A 23,144-nucleotide genomic window follows, 5' to 3' on the forward strand; every position below is an offset into this window, starting at 1 on the left:
ACTTGTTGTACATCAAAGATCTCACACTGGTGAGAAGCCACATTCCTGTCCTGAGTGTGGAAAAGGTTTTATAAGAAAATCAGAACTTGTTGTACATCAAAGATCTCACACAGGTGAGAAGCCGTATTCTTGCCCTGAGTGTGGAAAATGTTTTACACAGAAATCAGCGCTTGTTCTACATCAAAGATATCACATGGGTGAGAAGCCGTATTCTTGCCCTGAGTGTGGAAAAGGTTTTATACAGAAATCAGCGCTTGTTCTACATCAAAGATATCACACGGGTGAAAAGCCGCATTCTTGCCCTGAGTGTGGAAAATGTTTTATAGAGAAATCAGAGCTTGTTGTGCATCAAAGATCTCACACGGGTGAGAAGCCGTTTTCTTGCCCTGAGTGTGAAAAATGTTTTACACGGAAATCAGTGCTTGTTCTACATCAAAGATGTCACACAGATGAGAAGCCGTATTCTTGCCCTGAGTGTGGAAAATGTTTTAGACGGAAATCAGCACTTGATGTACATCAAAGATCTCACACGGGTGAGAAGCCGTTTTCCTGCCCTGAGTGTGAAAAATGTTTTCCAGTTAAAGCACAGCTGGTCAGACATCAGAAGTCTCACACTGGTGAGAAGCCACATTCTTGCCCTGAGTGTGGAAAATGTTTTAGACAGAAATCAGCACTTGTTGTACATCAGAGATCTCACACGGGTGAGAAGCCACATTCCTGTCCTGAGTGTGGAAAAGGTTTTATAAGAAAATCAGAACTTTTTGTACATCAAAGATCTCACACAGGTGAGAAGCCGTATTCTTGCCCTGAGTGTGGAAAATGTTTTACACAGAAATCAGCGCTTGTTCTACATCAAAGCTATCACACGGGTGAGAAGCCGTATTCTTGCCCTGAGTGTGGAAAAGGTTTTATACAGAAATCGGCACTTGATGTACATCAAAGATCTCACACGGGTGAAAAGCCGCATTCTTGCCCTGAGTGTGGAAAATGTTTTATAGAGAAATCAGAGCTTGTTGTGCATCAAAGATCTCACACGGGTGAGAAGCCGTTTTCCTGCCCTGAGTGTGAAAAATGTTTTACACGGAAATCAGTGCTTGTTCTACATCAAAGATGTCACACAGATGAGAAGCCGTATTCTTGCCCTGAGTGTGGAAAATGTTTTAGACAGAAATCAGCACTTGATGTACATCAAAGATCTCACACGGGTGAGAAGCCGTTTTCCTGCCCTGAGTGTGAAAAATGTTTTACACGGAAATCAGTGCTTGTTCTACATCAAAGATGTCACGCAGATGAGAAGCCGTATTCTTGCCCTGAGTGTGGAAAATGTTTTAGACGGAAATCAGCACTTGATGTACATCAAAGATCTCACACGGGTGAGAAGCCGTATTCCTGCCCTGAGTGTGGAAAATGTTTTTTTCAGAAATCAGAGCTTGTTGTGCATCAAAGATATCACACGGGTGAAAAGCCGCATTCTTGCCCTGAGTGTGGAAAATGTTTTTTCCAGAAATCAGAGCTTGTTGTGCATCAAAGATCTCACACGGGTGAGAAGCCGTATTCTTGCCCTGAGTGTGGAAAATGTTTTATACATAAATCAGCTCTTGTTCTACATCAAAGATCTCACACGGGTGAGAAGCCGTATTCTTGCCCTGAGTGTGGAAAATGTTTTACACATAAATCAGCACTTGTTGTACATCAAAGATCTCACACGGGTGAGAAGCCGCATTCCTGTCCTGAGTGTGGAAAAGGTTTTATACAGAAATCAGCTCTTGTTCTACATCAAAGATCTCACACAGGTGAGAAGCCGTATTCTTGCCCTGAGTGTGGAAAATGTTTTATACATAAGTCAGCACTGTTTGTACATCAAAGATCTCACACAGGTGAGAAGCCACTTTCCTGCCCTGAGTGTGGAAAATGTTTTATACATAAATCAACACTTGTTGCACATCAAAGATCTCACAAAGGTGAGAAGCCGTATTCTTGCCCTTAGTGTGGAAACTGTTTTATACAGAAATCAGCGCTTGTTGTACATCAAAGATCTCACACGGTGAGAAGCCATATTGCTGTCCTGAGTGTGGGAAAAGTTTTTCATGTCATAAGAGACTGCACACAGGCGGTACGCTGTCAGAATGTTTATACTGAAATAATTAAACAGTTCTATATTTATGAATATAAGCAAGGATTTAAGATTAAGGTGATTCCTACTTGTTTCCGCAAAATCAACAAATAACTCAAATGAGTTTATTCACGCTAACCTGAAGACAAAAGGAACACAATAAAATGCAAAAATATATATATTTATTACTAAAAATCGGTGCAAAATAATATCAAAATGTAATTGGTAACAAACAAAGAATATGTATCAGTATTTCAATAATGTGGATAATATAGGTGTGGAGGAAATAACCACAGAATCTTATTTCAAAAACACCAATGTAGCAATACTTAGTAACTGCTTTGTAAGTAATTACCTAGCTCATCACTCTCTCAGCAGAATGTGAAAATAACAAGGTGTTGAGATCGACACGTGACCTTTCTCAGACAACAGACATTTGCAAGCTCAAATTACTTTAAACAGCACATGGACAAACTTGTTATGCCATGTACGGAGTTGGTGCTTTAACCAGAATTATATTTAAGGTAAAGATACATTTTAAATGAAATTGATATTTAAGCAGATATAACTAAGCCATTTACTAGAAACTGAAATTAGCCTCAAGATTATACAAATATGTGTATTTTTCTCTTTAAATCTCTTTAAACAGATCATACTGCAGTTAGAAATATTTCAATTTTATGCTACAAAGACTAAAATGGCCCAGTTAGGTATACGTTCAGCTTGATTTCGTACAGCTAAATAGAAGTTTTTACTTTACCAGAAATATCAAAATCTTTTTAAGAGATGTCAGCTGTATGTTTCGATGGACACCTTTCCCTTCCTTTAAGCCCCTTTCACACTGGGGCGGTGCGGGTGACGACGGTAAAGCGCCGCTATTTTTAGCGGCGCTTTACCGGCGTTTTCACTGGAGTGAAAGGGGCCGGTTTTTTCAGGCGCTATTTTTAGTGCTGTAGCGCCTGAAAACCACCCCAGTGTGAAAGGGCCCTTATTTTTCCGTTATTCTCTCAATCCATTCTCAAACTCTCATTCCAGAAAGAAAATTAGGCGTGGATGTATTTTCAATGCCGTCAAATGACATGTTATTTACTATGTAACCATGGCACAACTCTCTTTTTCTTTTCTCTCTTCTGGTTTTTAACTTACCTGGATTTAACTAATTTTTTAACATACTAATTGAACTAATTTTTTAACATACCTGGATTTTTTTTCATCTTTTTAAATGTTTTTTTTAATTTTATGGCGTGCCTTCTTATGCATATCTTTATACGTGTATGAATGTGTGTACATGCGTGTGTGTGTACATACATGTGCATATTATCACTACAAGGTGTGTGAAATTTGGTGGCATACACATGGATCACCCTATATGTATTGCAGCTGATTCTCTTTTTTTGGATAATTGCCTGCGGTCAATTAAGACAATGGATGGAGCCTGTGATCTTTAGAACTACTGTTTCAAAGTTTTATATCTGTAACGTGGTTATGACTAAGGCCTTATAGGATGAAATGCGTCAACTGACTTAATCTGCGTTTGTTCACTGTGGCTATTCAATAAAATGAAGAAATTTTAAAAGCAACAACCGGAGTGCGGATCATTTTGTCCACATCAATCTACTCAGCCAGTGACTGTGGATCGAGCACCTGGGAGCTCTGCTATCTGTGGTGTATGGGTATTAACACTGACTTTTCTGTTTATATCATGGCACAACTGCCTAGGGGCAGTATTGAACTCATGACATAGTTACCAAAAGGCGGGCAGTATTGTATTAAAAATGATTTTGGAAACTTTACTTAAAATACCATGATTGTTCTCAAACAACCTCTGACCTCAGCCTTGAAGAAAATCATACATATATTAAAGGTTCTATTTTTTGACAACATATGTCAGACTTCTTGTCTCTACCTATAATATATTGCTTTACGTAATGCTGCATACACACGAGCAGACTTTCCGCCAACAAAACTGTTGATTTTTTTTCCCGAAGGATGTTGGCTCAAACTTGTCTTGCATACACACGATCACACAAATGTTGGCCCAAAATTCCGAACGTGAGATTGCAGTGACATACAAGATGTACGACGAGCCGAGAAAAAGGAAGTTCAATAGCCAGTGCGGCTCCTGAGCATGCATGAACTTTTGTGCGCCGGACTTGTGTACACACGATCAGAATTTCCGACAACAAAGTGAAGTTGGTGGAAAATTTGAGAGCCTGCTCTCAAACATTTATGGGTGGAAATTCGGACAGGAAATGTTTGATGGAGCATACACATGGTCGGACTTTCCGACAACAAGCTCACACGGAAAGTCCGACCGTGTGTACGCGGCATTGGTCTAACCAACGCAATTAGCTTTTGCTCCAGATACCTTGGTAGTGAGGTAATTGGCCTCTCAGAATACAATGATTATTTTACATATAATTTCACTTATTCATAATTTTTCATATTAATAATATAGATACTAATATATTTCAATAAGTACAATTAAGCAATATGTAATGAATATACTGTAAGTTGAATGTTATAAAAATACATAAACCAAAATATGTGAAATATTCATTTAAGTTTGCATATAATTGCTCCATACAATGTAATAATAATGTAATATAATAATACAATAGATATTATTGCTAATATAATTACTTGCGATTAAAAATACTTGTTCGGGGGCATGGCCTGAACGGGCATGTGAGCGTTTGCACAGGACAGAGCGCCCGCTATAGATCCGCTATAGATCCTGCACAAATCCTCTTCCCGCCACCAGAGGAGCCTGACAGACCGCATGGCACCTCTGCACTAAATTATACATTGCCCCTCACCCCTGTATAATTTGTTTTGCCGTCCGTCTTTTTTCATCTCACTTGCTGTTATCTCCTTCCGTTTGCAAGTAGGAGACGTTTGTAAGTTGGATGTTTGGATGTTTGAAAGTAGAGGCCTGCCCTATATGCTCTGCAGAAATGGCGGAACAAGGTGTTGGTGTTGTCGCAACATTGTAAGCCCTCGATGTGAACGATTATATGAAGAATTGTAATTACATGCCATTGTTGAACAGTGGTAGAAAAATTTACCTTTGGTGGTTGTGGTGCTGGTGCCACAACACTATAAGTCCTCACAGTTACTCTGGGTGGGCACAGAAATGGGCCCTCCTGTGAACTATTATATCAAGAATTGTAATTACATGCCCCTGTTAAACAGGGGCTGAAAAATTGGGCTGCTGGCACTGGTGCTGGTGCCACGACACTGCAACCTCTCCCATATACTCTAGTTGTGGTGCAGGAATGAGCCCTGCTGCAAAGCATTGCATCAAAAATTGTAATTAAACGCCCCTGTTAAACAGGGGCAGAAAAATTGGGCCTTAGCACTGGTGCTGGTGCCATGACACTGCAACCTCTCCCATACACTCTAGTTGTGGTGCAGGAATGAGCCCTGCTGCAAAGCATTGCATCAAAAATTGTAATTAAACGCCCCTGTTAAACAGGGGCAGAAAAATTGGGCCTTAGGCACTGGTGCTGGTGCCACGACACTGCAACCTCTCCCATATACTCTACTTAAGGTGCAGGAATGAGCCCTGCTGCAAAGCATTGAATCAAAAATTGTAATTAAACGCCCCTGTTAAACAGGGGCTGAAAAATTGGGCTGGTGGCATCACCCAGAAGCAAAAATGTAACGCAGGTTTCCGTTACATCAGAGGGGGCGGGGTCACCCACACATCACTGGGGAACCCCTGGCTTCCCTCTCCAGCGTCAGAGGGGCGGGGTCAGGTGACGGGTGGCCCCGCCCTCCTAATATAAGAAACGTCAGCGCTGTGCTCTCTGCAGTGTCTCCGGAGAGGAGACAGAAGAAGGATGTATGGACAGCGCTGGACTGAGAGATCCCCCGTTGCTGGATATGATCATCCATCGCTGGACCCCGGAGACCCGTCGCTGGATAGCAAGAGTGGATTAGCAGCACTGGAATCTTTTTTTAATTTTTTTTATTTTTAATAAAGGAATTTTTCAAAAGTGTGTTTGTTTTATTTAACCATTTTGACACTTTCTTTGTGAAATGGTAGGGGTACTTTTGTACCCCCTTACCATTTCAAACGGGGGGGCCGGGATCTGGGGGTCCCCTTGTTAAAGGGGGCTTCCAGATTCTGATAAGCCCCCCACCCGCAGACCCTCACAACCAACGGCCAGGGTTGTGAGGATGAGGCCCTTGTCCTCATCAACATGGGGACAAGGTGCTTTGAGGGGTCACAGACCCCCAAAGCATCCTCCCAATGTTGAGGGTATGTGGCCTGGTATGGTTCAGGAGGGAGGGGGGGCCGCTCTCTCGTCCCCCCCCTCTTTTCCTGCGGCCTGCCAGGTTGCGTGCTCGGATAAAGGGTCTGATATGGATTTTTAGGGGGACCCCCACGTCAATTTTTTTTTAAATTTGACACGGGGTTCCCCTTAATATCCATGTCAGACCTGAAGGGCCTGGTAATTGAATTTAGGGGAACCCCCACGCTTTTTTTTTTTTTTTTTACCAATGAATGAATGAATTGTCGGCTAATGCAGAGAACACTCATTGAGTGTTCTCTGTATTACGGGACCCGACAATAGCCGCAAGTGATTTTAAAAGACTTTTTTTCCTGCACAAATGACACTTTGTGCAGGGACAGTTCTAAGCACCAGAAACATGCGCCCCTTCACAGGCATACTATAGACACCCCCCAGCTAAGAAATTTAAAGGAATATTACACTTTTATTGTTTCACTTTAATCATTATTAAAATCACTGCTCCTGAAAAAACGGCCGTTTTTAAAACTTTTTTTTGCATTGATCCATGTCCCCTGGGGCAGGACCCGGGTACCCAAACACTTTTTAGGACAGTAACCTGCATATTACCCTTTAAAATGAGCACTTTAGATTGTGAACGTTCAAGTCCCATAGACTTTAATAGGGTTCTAAAGTTCACACGAAGTTTAGGTCTGTTCGCAGGTTCTGGTGCGAACCGAACAGGGGGGTGTTCGGCTCATCCCTACCGTGTATCAAGGAGAGTGGACAGCCAGTAATGGTCCCTCTCCTTGATCCGAAGAATACAAGTATCCTTCCGCAGGCTTTGCAGGATCAGGGAGGCCATGCAGCGTAGGTTAGCTGAGGCATTTGGTCCGGAGTCCTCTGGGTCACTAAGGACAACATGATCCGCAGCTACCTCCTCCCAGCCACGTACAAGTCCACGTGTTTCTTGGGACTGTAAATCATCCCTATAAGACTGCTGCTGATGCTGATGCTGAGTGCCAGCCTCCACCTCCATGCTGACACAATCATCCTCCTCCTCCTCCTCCTCCCTCCTTCCAGGCACCCACGTGAAGTCAGTGCCCTCATCATCCCCTCCCTCTCCATCGCTGTAGCAAACCTGGCAGTATGCTGCAGCTTGTGGAACATGACTGCCAGATTGCTGTCCTTCTTGAGCATCCCCTCTCTCTGCGCTCACGCTACTGCCTTCCTCTAGCTGAGTGTCATCATCAGAGCCCACCAAACACTGGGCATCCTACTGGAGCATGTACCCAACACTGTGCTCAAAGAGTTCAGGAGACTCCTCAGGAGGACGTGGTGGGTCTAGGGAAGGAGTCACTGATGATGACATTGAGAGGAGGGAAGACGATGCGTTGGCAGCTGCTTTGCTACTACCCTGAGACTGGGTGAGAGAGGATGAGGAGGATGAAGAGGGCTTGGTCATCCACTCTACCAAGTCGTTGGCATGTTGCGGTTCAACATGTCCAGCTGCAGAAAAGAAGGACAAGCGTGTCCCATGGCCACGTGCTGATGACAATGCACCGCGTCCACGACCAGCACTGTTGTCTCTAGACACAGAGCCTGCTTGCCCTCTTTTATCGGCTCGCGCCTGTCTGCCTCTCCTTGCTGGCCTTCCAGACATGGTAATGGCCTGAAGGGAGTTGGGTAAAACAGTAGTTGGGTAGTTTATATTGTGCTAGAGGCACACACAACTTCCACTAACTCCTGCAGATGCCTTTTTTTATAGAACAGCAGAGATAAAGGGGTATATACAGATGTATACTGTGCTGTGCTGGAAGCACACACAACTTCCAATAACTTCTGCAGATGGCAATTGGGCTCAAATAGAGAACAGCTATGTAGGTGGATTATAGCGGTATGTACTGGGTACAGAGCACGCAGACAGCACGCACTATCTCCTGCCACTACTGACTGCAAGCTCTATTATTAAAGATGGACCACTAGCTATATAGGTGAGGTGACTATAGTGGTGTATACTGCGGTCAGGGCACAGACAGTAACCACTACACAAGAGCAAGATAGGAAATCAGCCAAAAACGATCGGTGTGTACTGTGTTGAAGGTACACAGAACACCCACTGCTTCAGATGCCAACACACTACATGAGGCCGCCTCAAAGGCGGCCTTATATAGTGTGGGGCGTGCACTACACAGCCTGAGCTATGATTGGCCACAGGCAGGATGCCTGTGGCCAATCATGGCTCTCCTCGCTGCTGGCGCTGCGATTGGCCAAGCATGCGGGGTCACAGTGCATGCTTGGCCAATCATGAGCCAGCAATGCACTGCGCCATCGCAGTGCATTGTGGGCTGTGCGCGCCACACGAATTTTGACGCGAACGGACCAAGAGTTCGGATTTCGCCGAACGGACGAACAGCCAACGTTCGAGTCGAACGTACGTTCGACTCGAACACGAAGCTCATCCCTAGTCAGAACAATTTCCCATATAAAAAAGAATGCTTGTAGTTGTCGATCCCATATTCACCTCATACATGTGTTATGTCATTGGCCATGTGGTGGGACTATGTTTGCACAGCTAATAATTATTTTGTGGCTGCAAATTTGACCTGTAGGTTTGCGAAGTTCGCCTCCCATTGAAGTCAATGGGGCCCGCCGCGAACGTTCCGGTTCGCAAACTATCGGCCGCGTTCGCGGTCCGCGTTCGCGAAACATCCCGTCGGAAGTTCGTCCATCACTACTTGTTCCACAAAGGTCATTATAAGGACTGGTAACTTGGTCTAGGGTGCTACAGTACATAGGGTTGAGTGAGGTACAGTCTGCTATTCTATAAGGACTGGTATAGGTCCACAATAGATAGGGTTGAGGTGCACTACTGTTGACCGCTGCCCTATACTGCAGCAGTCCTTCATCAGTATAGGGACTGACGTACAGTCTGCTAATCAGTCACAACCTACTTGTTCCACAAAGGTCCTTATAAGGACTGGTAACTTGGTCTAGGGTGCTACAGTACATAGGGTTGAGTGAGGTACAGTCTGCTATTCCGTAAGGACTGGTATAGGTCCACCATACATAGGGCTGAGGTGCACTACTGCTGACCGCTGCCCTATACTGCAGCAGTATAGGGACTGAGAGTTTTGTCACAGGGTCATTTAAAAAATGACAGGCAGAGGAAGAGGCAGGCCCTTCCGCAGGGGTGGTAGGGGTAGGGTAGGAGCAACAGGCTTAAGCCAAAGTGGGAAGTTGCAGAAGGTGCGTTCACTTCATTTAAAGGACGCACCAGACTTGGTTGAGTGGCTCACTCAGCCTTACTCTTCTGCACCCTCCTCATCCTCTCGATCTGCACCCTCTTCTTCACTCTCTGCTATGTGCACCCCCAAAGACACTACCACCAACAACACCACATACCTTCCGCTTGAGTCACAGGAATTATTTTCCGATCCATATCAAGACATTTCTGATGCGCAGCCACTCTTGGTATTGGATCAGGAAGAGGAGGTAGCAACAACCGCTACTCTGCAGTCTGACGACAGTACCCAGATCAGCCCAAGGAGGAGGTTGGTCCCCGGTGTTGCTGCCTACTCCGAGATTTCTACTTATAGCGGTGGGGAAGGTGACGTCGATGATGACGTGTCTAGTGATGTCACGTGGGTGCCCACAAGAGAGGAAGAGGAGGGGAGTTCAGAGGGAGATATGAACCAGCAGATAGGGAGGAGAAGCAGGAATAACTTACATTGCACAGGAGGGACAAAGCAGACTGCAAATGTATCAGGACCGAGTCATCGACCATGTATGGTCACATCTGGCGCTCCCAGGACACCGGCACATGGCTTCGCAGTGTGGGCTTTTTTTAACGTGTCCGCTGCTGACAATAGCGTTGCCATCTGCAATCTTTGCAGTCAACGCATTAGTCGCGGTAAGCCCAACACTCACCTAGGGACGACCGCCTTAAGAAGGCACATGAGCAGCCATCACCGAGCCCAGTGGGAGCAATGGAACACACAAAGCCACACTGCAGGCTCTCACCGTCCAGCCTCGTCTTCTACTTCTCCTCTCTCCTCACAATTGTCCTCCACTCCACCTTCCATCACGCCAAGCTCACGTTTTTCTGCAAAAAGGCAGGCTTCCGTGGGCCTAATGTTCGAGCGTAAAAAAATGATGACGCCGGATAACCCTCTTGCCCAACGGTTGACGACTGGCTTGTCAAAACTCATAGCCCGCCAACTACTGCCATATAAACTGGTGGACTTGGAGGCCTTTCGCAAATTTGTGGCCATTGGAACACCACAATGGAAGGTCCCAGGAAGGAAGTATTTCTCAGAGAAGGGCATCCCAGAGCTATATGGCCATGTTCAGCGGCAAGTGAATGTATCTCTGGCACACAGTGTCGGTGCCAAGATACATCTGACCACAGACACGTGGTCTAGCAAACACGGGCAGGGAAGGTATATCACTTTTACTGCCCACTGGGTGAACCTTCTGACGGCCGTCAAGCATGTAACCCGTGGCACCCGTGTAGATTTGGTTTTACCGCCACCGATTGCATGCAGGCCTGGCCCTTCTTCTCCTCCTCCTCCTACTCCATCCTCCTCCCTCTCCTCCTCGGCTGACTCCTCCTTTTCCGCTGCTAGCGTCTCTTCCGCTGCGCCGCCCAAGCTCCCCAGAACCTATTCAACATGCCAGGTGAGATGTTGCCATGCCATGCTGCGTCTGTTGTGCCTGGAAGCCAAGAGCCACACTGGCCCGGCACTCCTTTCAGCTTTATGTTCACAGGCAGATCAGTGGCTAACACCGCTCAATTTGACAGTTGGCAAAGTGGTGTGTGACAACGGTGCCAATCTGCTTAGCGCATTGAAACAGGGCAAAATCACGCACGTGCCATGCATGGCACACGTCTTAAACTTGGTCGTGCAGCGATTCGTTGTCAAATACCCTGGGGTCCAGAACATCTTGCGGCAGGCAAGGAAAATCTCGGCCCATTTCAGAAGATCTTACACGGCCATGGTTCGCCTTGCTGACATTCAGCGGCGACACAATCTGCTGGTCAGACGTCTTATTTGCGATTGCCCGACGCAATGCAACTCAACCTTCTATATGCTTGATAGGCTGCTTCAGCAGAAACGTGCAGTTAACGTCTACCTGTATGAACTCTGCGGCAGAACAGGTTCTGGGGAGCTGTTTTTTTTTTCACCACGCCAGTGGCTGCTCATGCGCGATGCATGCAGACTTCTGCGGCCATTTGAGGAGATCACCAAACTGGTCAGTCGCAGCCATGGCACCATCAGTGACATGGTACCTTATGCCTTCTTTATGGAGCGTGCATTGCGTCGTGTCATTGATCAAGCTGTGGAGGAGCATTAGCGGGAAGATGAGGAAGTCGCAATCCTGGATGAATTCCCAGGGGGGCTACTCTATCTGAGACAAGTCAACAACAGGAGTCTGAAGAGGAGTCAGAGGAGGATGGTGCCGGGGCGGATAAGGAGGAGCAAGAAGAGCATGCTTTAAACCTTTCTGGGATCCCTGTTGTTGTGCATGGATGGGGAGAGGAGAATGAAGAGGACGACATTATCCTGGATGATGAGCAGGAGCCAGGCCACCACACCGCTTCCAGTTTAGTGCAAATGGGGGCCTTCATGCTCCAGTGTTTTAATAGGGACCCCCGTATAAAAAGCATAAGGGTCAAGGACCAGTACTGGGTGGCAACATACTTAGACCCCCGGTACAAACACAAAATGGCGGAAAAGCTACAGCCGTCACAGAGGGCTGGCAGAATGGAGTACTTCCAGGCCTTGCTTTGAGAAATGCTGCATTCTGCTTTTGCGTGCGCTGGCAGAGGAGCAATTCCTACTCCCAGAGAAGGAGTTGCGGGTACCAATCCAACAACGCCTGCAAGAAGAGGCCGGTTTGAAGATGTGTTGGTGACTTCGGATATGAGGTCATTCTTTCAGCCGACCCATCGACAGGTGTCATCCGGATCCAGCATTAAGGAACGCCTAGACCGTCAGGTGTCCGACTACATCGGGTTAACGGCCGATGTGGACGCTCTGAGGAGTGATGAATCCCTGGACTACTGGGTGGGCAGGCTTGACCTCTGGCCAGAGCTTGCCCAATTTGCAATCGAACTGTTGGCTTGCCCCTCATCCAGTGTCCTGTCCGAAAGGACGTTCAGTGCAGCAGGGGGGATCGTGACCGATAAGCGTACTCGCCTAGCTCACGACAGTGTTAACTACCTCACATAAAAATGAATGAGGCATGGATCTCGGAGGAATTCAACACAGGTGACCAGTAGACCATGTATATGTCTAAAAGCAATTTTTTTTAATTGAGCACACAGACCTTCTTTCTTCATTTGGCTCACTTCCTTGTCCAAAAAAAGCACACCGTACTATATGCCCGAACCCTCCTCTTTGAAGAGGTTGAGCGGTGTTATATTTCTACTGGGGCAGCTTATTATGAGGGGCTCCCACCATCCCTGTGCTGTGCTGACTTCCTCCTGGGGCTGCTTATTATGAGGGGCTCCCACCATCCCTGTGCTATGCTCATTATGAGGGGCTCCCACCATCAATGTGCTGTGCTGACTTCCTCCTGGGGCTGCTTATTATGAGGGGCTCCCACCATCCCTGTGCTGTGCTGACTTCCTCCTGGGGCTGTACCTCTGCTGTGCATATTATGAGGGGCTCCCACCATCCCTGTGCTATGCTCATTATGAGGGGCTCCCACCATCCCTGTGCTGTGCTGACTTCATCCTGGGGCTGCTTACGGTGCAGGTGTCAGTGCTGTATATCACGGCTCTGGGGACCCTGATGTAAATGGGATAGCATTGGGGAACCTGATGTAAAGTAGGTGATTCTGCAGACCCTGATGTAAAATGGGTGATTCTGCGGACCCTGATGTAAGGCAGTGGCTCTGAAGACTTTGAGGTAAATGGGGTAACTCTGGGGACCCTGATGTAAGTAGGAGGCTCTGGGGACCCTAATGTAAATGGGTTGGCTCGGGGGAACCTGATGTAATGGTGATGGCTCTGGTGACCCTACTGTAAAGGGGAGGCTCTGGAGACCCTAAAGTAAGGGGGGATGCTGAAGTAGGGAGGAGTGGCTCTGGGTACCCTGGTGTACGATGGGTAGCTCTGGGGTCCCTGATGTAAGGATGAGGGCTCTGTTGTAAGAGGAGACTCTTGGGACCTTGAAGTAACTAGAAGGGGGGACCGATGAATGGGGGGATTCTGGGGACCCTGATTTAATGAAGTGACTCTGGGGACCCTGGTGTAGGGGGAGGGGGGCTTTGGAGACCCTGATGTAAAGGGGGTGATTCTGGGGACCCTGATGTAAGGGGGTAGCTTTGAAGACTTTTATGTAAAGGTGTTAACTCTGGGGACACTGATGTAAAGAGGATGGCTCTAGGGTCTCGAATGTACAGAAACTTGTGCGGGAACTTATAATGTAGAAAGAGGACTCTGATGTAAGGGGAACTATGATAGGATGTAAGGGGGGGATCTGATGTGAACAGTTGGAATGCACAAAGGGGGTAAAGTTGGCTTATAACCAAAGGGGATTGGATAATCACTGATTGGTACTAGGGGCGGACACAGAAGTGTCACAGGTCTTGCAAAGCAACATGGGAAGGTTTTTTATCATATAATTATAGAGAGTTTTTTTCAATTAAGCAACTTTTGCCTATTTTGCAAATCAAAAGCTAACAGGAATTTGGCAAAAATCCGTAATTTCACTTTAAAATCCACTGAACCAAAATCCCTCATCCCGAGCAGAAATATATTTCTATCCCCTCTCGGTGGGAGTGGAGATGACCCCATCTATAAGGACATACGGTACATACACACACCGCACAAGGCCGTGTTCACACTACGAGATGTTTCTCGGGGGCTGCAGTTCCTCTGAGCTGCACAAGGTGGTGATCTCACTTCTACCCAGACAGGAAGTCTCTATGGTAGACAGGAAGTGATGTCAGGTACAGACAGGAAGTTCCGGGTGAGAGGTGAGTCAGACCGAAGCCGAGAGAAGACATGAAGTGCTGTACGGAGCACAAAGGACTTTCCATGTGGGAGGAATAGTAGGGAAGACATCATTTAACCTGGCAGCAGAGGAGGTAATAAGATATTTGATCATAGATCTTATCATTGTCTATTATTTGGAACCAAATTTCTCTGTCCCGTGTTGGCCTTTTCGATATACTTGTTTATCTACGCAAAGTGTTTTTGTCGCTCTCTGTATTTCATCGGATTTTAGATCATTTGACGTATTGAACTGAAATACTAAAATATAAGAAAAAACGTCAAACCCAAATAAAAGTTTTCCCTGTACGAAGCTCCAATGTCATCTGAAGTCTTCTTCAGAAACCGACACGACCGGGGAGTGCCGATCTCCTGGTCCTCAACAGAGCTCTGCGATTCCTTCTCGCTGGCCTTCATGTCACTACAGGACATGGTAGGGGGACAGAGTAGTGGGGTTGAGGTCATCGGGCTTGGAAACCACAGGGAGGGCACCAGAACATCAACACTCTGGGAAGAGTTGGTTTCTGAGGAACACGTCATCCAGCATTTGGTCTTCATCAGAGTGGATACAAGGACAGCAAAAGAAAAAAAAGAGCACACTGGCCTCCAGAAACATGTCTAGGAACCATGCCCACCACAGATTGTCCCCCAGGCAGGGCTTTTTCTGTCAGAGAATAGGTGTAGGTACTCCCTATTCCGAGTCATTCCCTTGACCTACTCCTTGAATGCAAAGCCAAGTATCATGTTGTGGTGCTAAGCAATTTGTTAATGAAAACATGGAAAGCAGTAAAATATATCCCCTGCAGCCAGCAACAAGAGAACCCCCCCCTTGCAAAAATAGACCTCCACCTGTAACAATTGATCTGCCATCATCCGAAGACCCCTTCCTCAACAGTAGATCCCTCCCAGCAATGATTGCCCCCCCCCCCCCAGAAAAAAATCCGCCACCAGCAACAATTGATCCCCTGAAACAATAGACCCCCACCCCCTGAACCAATAGACCTCCACCAGTAACAATTGATCTGCCATCATCCGAAGACCCTTCCCTCAACCGTAGATTTCTCCTAGCAATGATTGCCCTCCCCCCAGTAACATAAGACCCCTCCAGAAAAAAATACCCCACCAGCAACAAATGACCCCCTGAAACAATAGATCCCCCCTTCCCCCAGCGACAATATATTCCAGAAACAATAAATCTCCCAGCAGCCAGCATCAGGAAACCCTTCTTTCCAGAGTAGATCCCTTCCAGCAACAAAATCCCCCCACCAGTGACAAAAGACCTCCGGTAATAATAGACCCCACCCAGCAATGATTTCCCCCTCAGCAACATAAGATCCCCCCCCAGCAGCAAAATCCCCTACCAGCAACAATAGATGAACAATTATTGGTTGTTGTGATTATTATACAAGCATATGTGTCACAATGAATGTTGTATTATATATTCAGAGTGCAAACATCATGGATAATAATATTGGTATTAATGAAGAGGAAGATGAGGAGGATGGTGTGGTGGAGGAACCTTCATATGGACACAAGGATATTACCGAGACACCTAATAACAGAAACCCACCAGAGAGATGTCCCCGTCCTCCTCTGTATTCCCGGGATTCCACACAGGAAGATCACACTATCCCCCACCATCATCAGGTAGATGAGGATCAATCACTGATAGTATCATTAGGATCTGTACATTATCTGAATTATTACAATTGATGCGATTATTTTATTATATGTTTAGAGTGGAAACCTGAGAGATTTTAAAACTGATGCTCAAGAAGAGTTTAAAATGGCGGATGAGCAGTATAGGGCGATGAAGGAGTTTTTTGAAGGAAACGTGGATGTGTATAAGGATGTCATGATGGGGCCACAAAATACCAGAAACCCACCAGAGAGATGTCCCAGTCCTCCTCTGTATTCCCGGGATTCCACACAGGAAGGTCACACCATCCCCCACCATCATCAGGTAGATGAGGAACAATCACTGATAGTATCATTAGGATCTGTACATTATCTGCATTGTTACCATTGATGTCATTTTTATTATATATTCAGAGTGGAAACCTGAGAGATCCTACATTTGAGTTTAACGAAGAGATAAAAGAGGAGGGTGATGAGGACGGGGTGATGGAGGAGTCACAGTTTCCAATTGGACACGAAGATCTGCAACAGGACACCATGGTGGAGTCATCCAGCCACAGAGACCCAACAGAGAGCCCAAGACATTCCACACAGGAAAATCACAACTACGCAAGACTTTATCAGGTAGATGATGAATGATATTTTGGTAGTTATGATTTATACACAAGCATGTTTCCTTGTAGAAGATTCTAGACCACTGTGTGCTTGACAATATCATCTGAGTCTATTGAACCCATATATGTGGAGAAAAGATGAAAGTGCTAAATAGTTTACATTTCAGGATATACAGAGATATATGCCATTTTCATCATTAATGCAAAGAAGCTGGTTAACATATGACACACCCCTCATTAATATCAGCCAAACCCACTTATCTCACCCTCTGGATCTCCAAAACTCTACATTTCCAGAATACAGTCCCATTATTCAGACATACCAGGCTCACCTGGAGCAAGATGGGCGAAGGGTTTAGCCGAACAACCAAGTTTTCCGGGATCTCCAAAACTCTACATTTCCAGAATACAGTCTCGTTATTCAGACATACCAGGTTAACTTGGAGCAAGATGGGGATGGGTGAAGGGTTTAGCCCGGGCATGAGTTCGGGCCAAACATTGGCAGTTCGCCGAACCACCGAGTTATCAGGGCGTTCGGCCAGCCGAATGACCACAGTGCACTGCGCTGACGCGCAGTGCACTGAAAGCCCTGATTGGCTGAAGCAATGAAGCTTTGGCCAGTCCCAAATTAAACTTTTTCCCTGTTAAGGTAAATTCTTATCTCTCTAAACAGAGCTCTGACGTCTGCTGAAGTCTTCTTCAGACATCGACAAGACCGGGGAGTGCTGATCTCCTCCTGTTTCTTCCACAGAGCTCTGATGTCTGCTGAAGTCTTCTTCAGATGTCGACAAGACCGGGGAGATCCGATCCCCTCCTGTTTCTTCCACAGAGCTCTGTGGTTGCTCGTTGATCTCTGGCATGATATAGGGACAGAGTAGTGGAGTTGAGATCAATGATTGGTATAGGGACAGGTTAGTAGGGGTGTTGAATATAACGTTCAGGTCCCATAGACTTCATTGTGGTTTGTTATTCAGTTCCGAACTTTCGCGATGTTCGAAAGTTCTGTTGCAAACCGAACAGGGGGTCTGTTAGGGTTAATTCTGTTTAGACCTGGACAATCAGTGGGAAATTCTCTCAGAGCTCTGGGAAACATTCAAATCAACACGATGAACACAAGATTATAGTTTCAATGAATGTACCTTTCATACCGGATATGGACAAAAAATTTTGCACAAAGAAAAGGAGGGAGGGAGGGAGGGAGGACAGAGTTCATCACATGAAACATAAATCCTATATAAACATATGACATCTCAGACATTGCTTGAACTAGTCATTATAGCTGACACTTGATTTTGTCTAAATACATAATTCCAAAACCGGTTCTTTCGGGACCCACTTAACCCGTGACCATCGAGACAAACAAGACCCTAAAAACAAAAGATATTTGTCTGTCAGCAATTTATAGAATGTCTCAGTCTTGTTAACTCTTTCTCACCCTTCAGGGGTCATTCGGCCCATCCCTAGAGCAAGATAACTTGGAGTCTCTCCTACTGGTTCACACATAACCAACTATACATTTCACACATCCACATATTCTTCTTTACTGACTCCAAAGTTGGAGAAGCTGAGGGCAGCAAGACCATGACCACCTGTTGGGTTCCCCAATTCTGTATTCAGAGAGGAAACCTTGGAAAATAAAATATTGTTGTTAAAGAAGAGTATAAAGAGGAGGATGAGGAGTATGGTGTGATGAAGGAGCTTTCTGAACGACACAGGGATCTACTGAGGACGTTCTAATGGAGCCACCTAAAAACTGAAACCCACCAGAGGGATGTCCTCGTCCTTTGTATTCCCGGGATGCCACACAGGAATATCACACCATCTCCCACCATCACCAGGTAGATTGAATTGAAGGTCTGGAACATGTCCTCGATACATTTTCTTCCTCTCGTGTAGTTCTACAGTTCCACCAGTTTTGTTGGGTTTCATATTCTCTTGCTGGTTGAGGCTTGGTGTTCTTTCAGGTGGAGTCACCCCCCTTGGCAGTGATCTCTTCTGTCCAGGTCTGAGCGTCAGGTTGATTCTCTGTGGCCTTCCATTGGTCATTGGCAGCTTCCCCTGTTTTGTAGGGCGCTTTGTCCTATCTGGTTCAGATTTGGGGGTTATTCTTTCTGATGCCGCGTACACACAATCAGAATTCCGGCCAGAAAAAGACAGATGAGAGCTTTTCATCGGAAAATGCGACCGTGTGTACACTCCATCGGAATTTAGCTGTCCGATTTTCCTTCTGCCAGCCAAAAATTGATAGCATATTCTCAATTTTCCCGATGGATCGGTAATTCCGATCGTGTGTATGGAATTCTGACACGCCAAAAATCACGCATGCTCAGATTCAACTATGAGACAGAAGCTACTGGCTATTGAAATTCCTTTTTCTAGTCACGTCACCACGTTATAAATGATCGGAATTTGATGTAACCGTGTGTAGGCAAGACAGCTTGAGCCGAATTCCGTCAGAATTCCGTCAGGAAAACCATCAGAGCTTTTTCCGACGAGAATTCCGATCGTGTGTACTATATAATATTGCATGGACACAAAATCCATCCTTTCCCCCCCCCCCCACTCCCCATCAGAATGACGAACTGCCTTGTTTACATAGACAGGTCTGCGCTCGGTGTTGTTTACCGACAATCAGCGGGTGCCAGAGGGCATTGAGTGCCCGCCACCTGCAGATTGGCTTCTGTTGTAAAGAAAAACAGCAGAAGCGAGGCATGCGCGCCCCCTGCAGGCGGAAGTGCGGGATTACATATATATGCATGAGCCTGCACAGAGCTGATGCCCTATAGCAGTAAAAGTGCTTTAAGGCAGTCGGAAAGTGGTTAACTAACCTGCTCATATCTATTGGTAATGGTTTTTATATATTTTTTCCAGAACACGCCGTGGAGAAACCTTCAAAGGATCGTCTCACTTTATCTCCAGGTTGGAAAATGGAAGATGAGGACATCACAGGAGATTGTGGAGGAGAAAAGACAATGATCTCCACTATGGATGGTGGACTTCACAGTGTGGATAGACCATGGAAACCCTCTGACGCTGAGCAACCTCGTACTGTGAGGGATGGGGCCGGAATTCAGGAGAAGACATTTCCCTGTCCTGAATGTGGGAAAAGTTTTTGCTCTGGTTTAGGTCTTTTTTTACATCAGGGGACTCACAGGGAGGATGGACTTCATAACTGTTCTGAGTGTGGGAAATATTTTACATATAAATCACGTTTGGACAGACATCAGAGAACTCACACTGGGGAGAAGCCATATTCCTGCCTTGAGTGTGAAAAATGTTTTCCAGTTAAAGCACAGCTGGTCAGACATCAGAGGTCTCACATTGGTGGGGAGCCACATTCCTGTTCTGAGTGCGGGAAATGTTTTTCAGCTAAGTCCAGTCTTTCCAATCATCAGAGGTCTCACACTGGTGAGCAGTCGTATTCCTGCCTTGAGTGTAAAAAAAGTTTTCCAGGTAAAGCACAGCTGAACAGACATCAGAGGTCTCACACTGGTGAGAAGCCACATTCCTGTCCTGAGTGTGGAAAAGGTTTTATAACAAAATCAGAACTTGTTAGACATCAAAGGTCTCACACGGGAGAGAAGCCATTTTCGTGTTCTGAGTGCGGGAAATGTTTTTCAGCTAAGTCTAGTCTTTACTATCATCAGAGGTCTCACATTGGTGAGCAGCCGTATTCCTGCCTTGAGTGTAAAAAAAGTTTTCCAAGTAAAGCACAGCTGAACAGACATCAGAGGTCTCACACAGGTGAGAAGCCGTATTCTTGCCCTGAGTGTGGAAAATGTTTTATACATAAATCAGCACTTGATGTACATCAAAGATCTCACACGGGTGAGAAGCCATATTCTTGCCCTGAGTGTGGAAAATGTTTTATACATAAATCAACACTTGTTGCACATCAAAGATCTCACACGGGTGAGAAGCCGCATTCCTGTCCTGAGTGTGGAAAATGTTTTATACGTAAATCAACACTTGTTGCACATCAAAGATCTCACACGGGTGAGAAACCGTATTCTTGCCCTGAGTGTGGAAAATGTTTTATACAGAAATCAGCACTTGTTGTACATCAAAGATGTCACACAGGTGAGAAGCCGTATTCTTGCCCTGAGTGTGGAAAATGTTTTATACATAAATCAACACTTGTTGCCCATCAAAGATCTCACACAGGTGAGAAGCCGTATTCTTGCCCTGAGTGTGGAAAATGTTTTATACATAAATCAAAACTTGTTGTACATCAAAGATCTCACACGGGTGAGAAGCCGTATTCTTGCCCTGAGTGTGGAAAATGTTTTATACGTAAATCAACACTTGTTGTACATCAAAGATCTCACACGGGTGAGAGGCTGCATTCCTGCCCTGAGTGTGGAAAATGTTTTATACATAAATCAGCACTTGTTGTACATCAAAGATGTCACACAGGTGAGAAGCCGCATTCCTGCCCTGAGTGTGGAAAATGTTTTATACGTAAATCAACACTTGTTGTACATCAAAGATCTCACACGGGTGAGAAGCCGCATTCTTGCCCTGAGTGTGGAAAAGGTTTTATACAGAAATCAGCTCTTGTTCTACATCAAAGATCTCACAAAGGTGAGAAGCCACTTTCCTGCCCTGAGTGTGGAAAATGTTTTATACAGAAATCGGCACTTGTTCTACATCAAAGATGTCACACAGGTGAGAAGCCGTATTCTTGCCCTGAGTGTGGAAAATGTTTTACACATAAATCAGCACTCGTTGTACATCAAAGATCTCACACGGGTGAGAAGCCGCATTCCTGCCCTGAGTGTGGAAAATGTTTTATACAGAAATCAGCACTTGTTGTACATCAAAGATATCACACAGGTGAGAAGCCGTATTCTTGCCCTGAGTGTGAAAAATGTTTTATACATAAGTCAGCACTTGTTGTACATCAAAGATATCACACAGGTGAGAAGCCGTATTCTTGCCCTGAGTGTGGAAAATGTTTTATACGGAAATCAGCATTTGATGTACATCAAAGATCTCACACGGGTGAGAAGCCACTTTCCTGCCCTGAGTGTGGAAAATGTTTTATACATAAATCAGCACTCGTTGTACATCAAAGATCTCACACGGGTGAGAAGCCGCATTCCTGTCCTGAGTGTGGAAAATGTTTTATACAGAAATCAACACTTGTTGCACATCAAAGATCTCACACGGGTGAGAAGTCGCATTCTTGCCCTGAGTGTGGAAAATGTTTTACACATAAATCAGCACTTGTTGTACATCAAAGATCTCACACGGGTGAGAAGCCATATTGCTGTCCTGAGTGTGGGAAAAGTTTTTCAAGTAAGTGCAGAGTTTCATGTCATAAGAGACTGCACACAGGCGAGACGCTGTCAGAATGTTTATACTGAAATAATTAAACAGTTCTATATTTATGAATATAAGCAAGGATTTAAGATTAAGAAGATTCCTGCAAATAAACAAATAACTCAAATGAGTTTATTCACGCTAACCTGAAGACAAAAGGAATACAATAAAATGCAAAAATATATATATTTATTACTAAAAATTGGTGCAAAATAATAACAAAATGTAATTGGTAACAAACAAAGAATATGTATCAATATTTCAATAATGTGGATAATATAGGTGTGGAGGAAATGAGCTTGATTTCGTACAGCTAAATAGTTTTTATTTTTCCAGAAATATCAAAATCTTTTTAAGAGATGTCAGCTGTATGTTTCGATGGACACCTTTCCCTTCCTTTAAGCCCCCCATTTTTAGCGGCGCTTTACCGGCGTTTTCACTGGAGTGAAAGGGGCCGGTTTTTTCATGGTGCTTTTTTTAGTGCTGTAGCGCCTGAAAACCGCCCCAGTGTGAAAGGGGCCTTATTTTTCCGTTATTCTCTCAATCCATTCTCAAACTCTCGTTCCCGAAAGAAAATTAGGCGTGGATGTATTTTCAATGCCGTCAAATGACATGTTATTTACTATGTAACCATGGCACAACTCTCTTTTTCTTTTCTCTCTTCTGGTTTTTAACTTACCTGGATTGAACTAATTTTTTAACATACTAATTGAACTAATTTTTTAACATACCTGGATTTTTTTTCATCTTTTTAAATGTTTTTTTTAATTTTATGGCGTGCCTTCTTATGCATATCTCTATACGTGTATGAATGTGTGTACATGCGTGTGTGTGTACATACATGTGCATATTATCACTACAAGGTGTGTGAAATTTGGTGGCATACACATGGATCACCCTATATGTATTGCAGCTGATTCTCTTTTTTTGGATAATTGCCTGCGGTCAATTAAGACAATGGATGGAGCCTGTGATCTTTAGAACTACTGTTTCAAAGTTTTATATCTGTAACGTGGTTATGACTAAGGCCTTATAGGATGAAATGCGTCAACTGACTTAATCTGCGTTTGTTCACTGTGGCTATTCAATAAAATGAAGAAATTTTAAAAGCAACAACCGGAGTGCGGATCGTTTTGTCCACATCAATCTACTCAGCCAGTGACTGTGGATCGAGCACCTGGGAGCTCTGCTATCTGTGGTGTATGGGTATT

At 45.1% G+C, this 23,144-nt stretch overlaps 1 protein-coding gene across 1 annotated transcript in view; it reads left to right on the plus strand.

Moving 5' to 3' along the window:
* The window catches only part of LOC143956077 (uncharacterized), a 62,579-nt gene that overhangs the window by 11,636 nt on the left and 27,799 nt on the right, over positions 1-23,144 (plus strand). Inside the window, 1 exon segment of the mRNA XM_077466202.1 lies at positions 19,480-21,913. Within this exon segment, the coding sequence (XP_077322328.1) occupies positions 19,480-21,913 (2,434 nt within the window).

Source organism: Lithobates pipiens, unplaced genomic scaffold (genome assembly GCF_037356315.1).
Source record: "Lithobates pipiens isolate NorthernLeopardFrog02 unplaced genomic scaffold, aLitPip1_a1.2 Scaffold_35, whole genome shotgun sequence".
NCBI classification, from domain to species: Eukaryota; Metazoa; Chordata; class Amphibia; order Anura; family Ranidae; genus Lithobates; species Lithobates pipiens.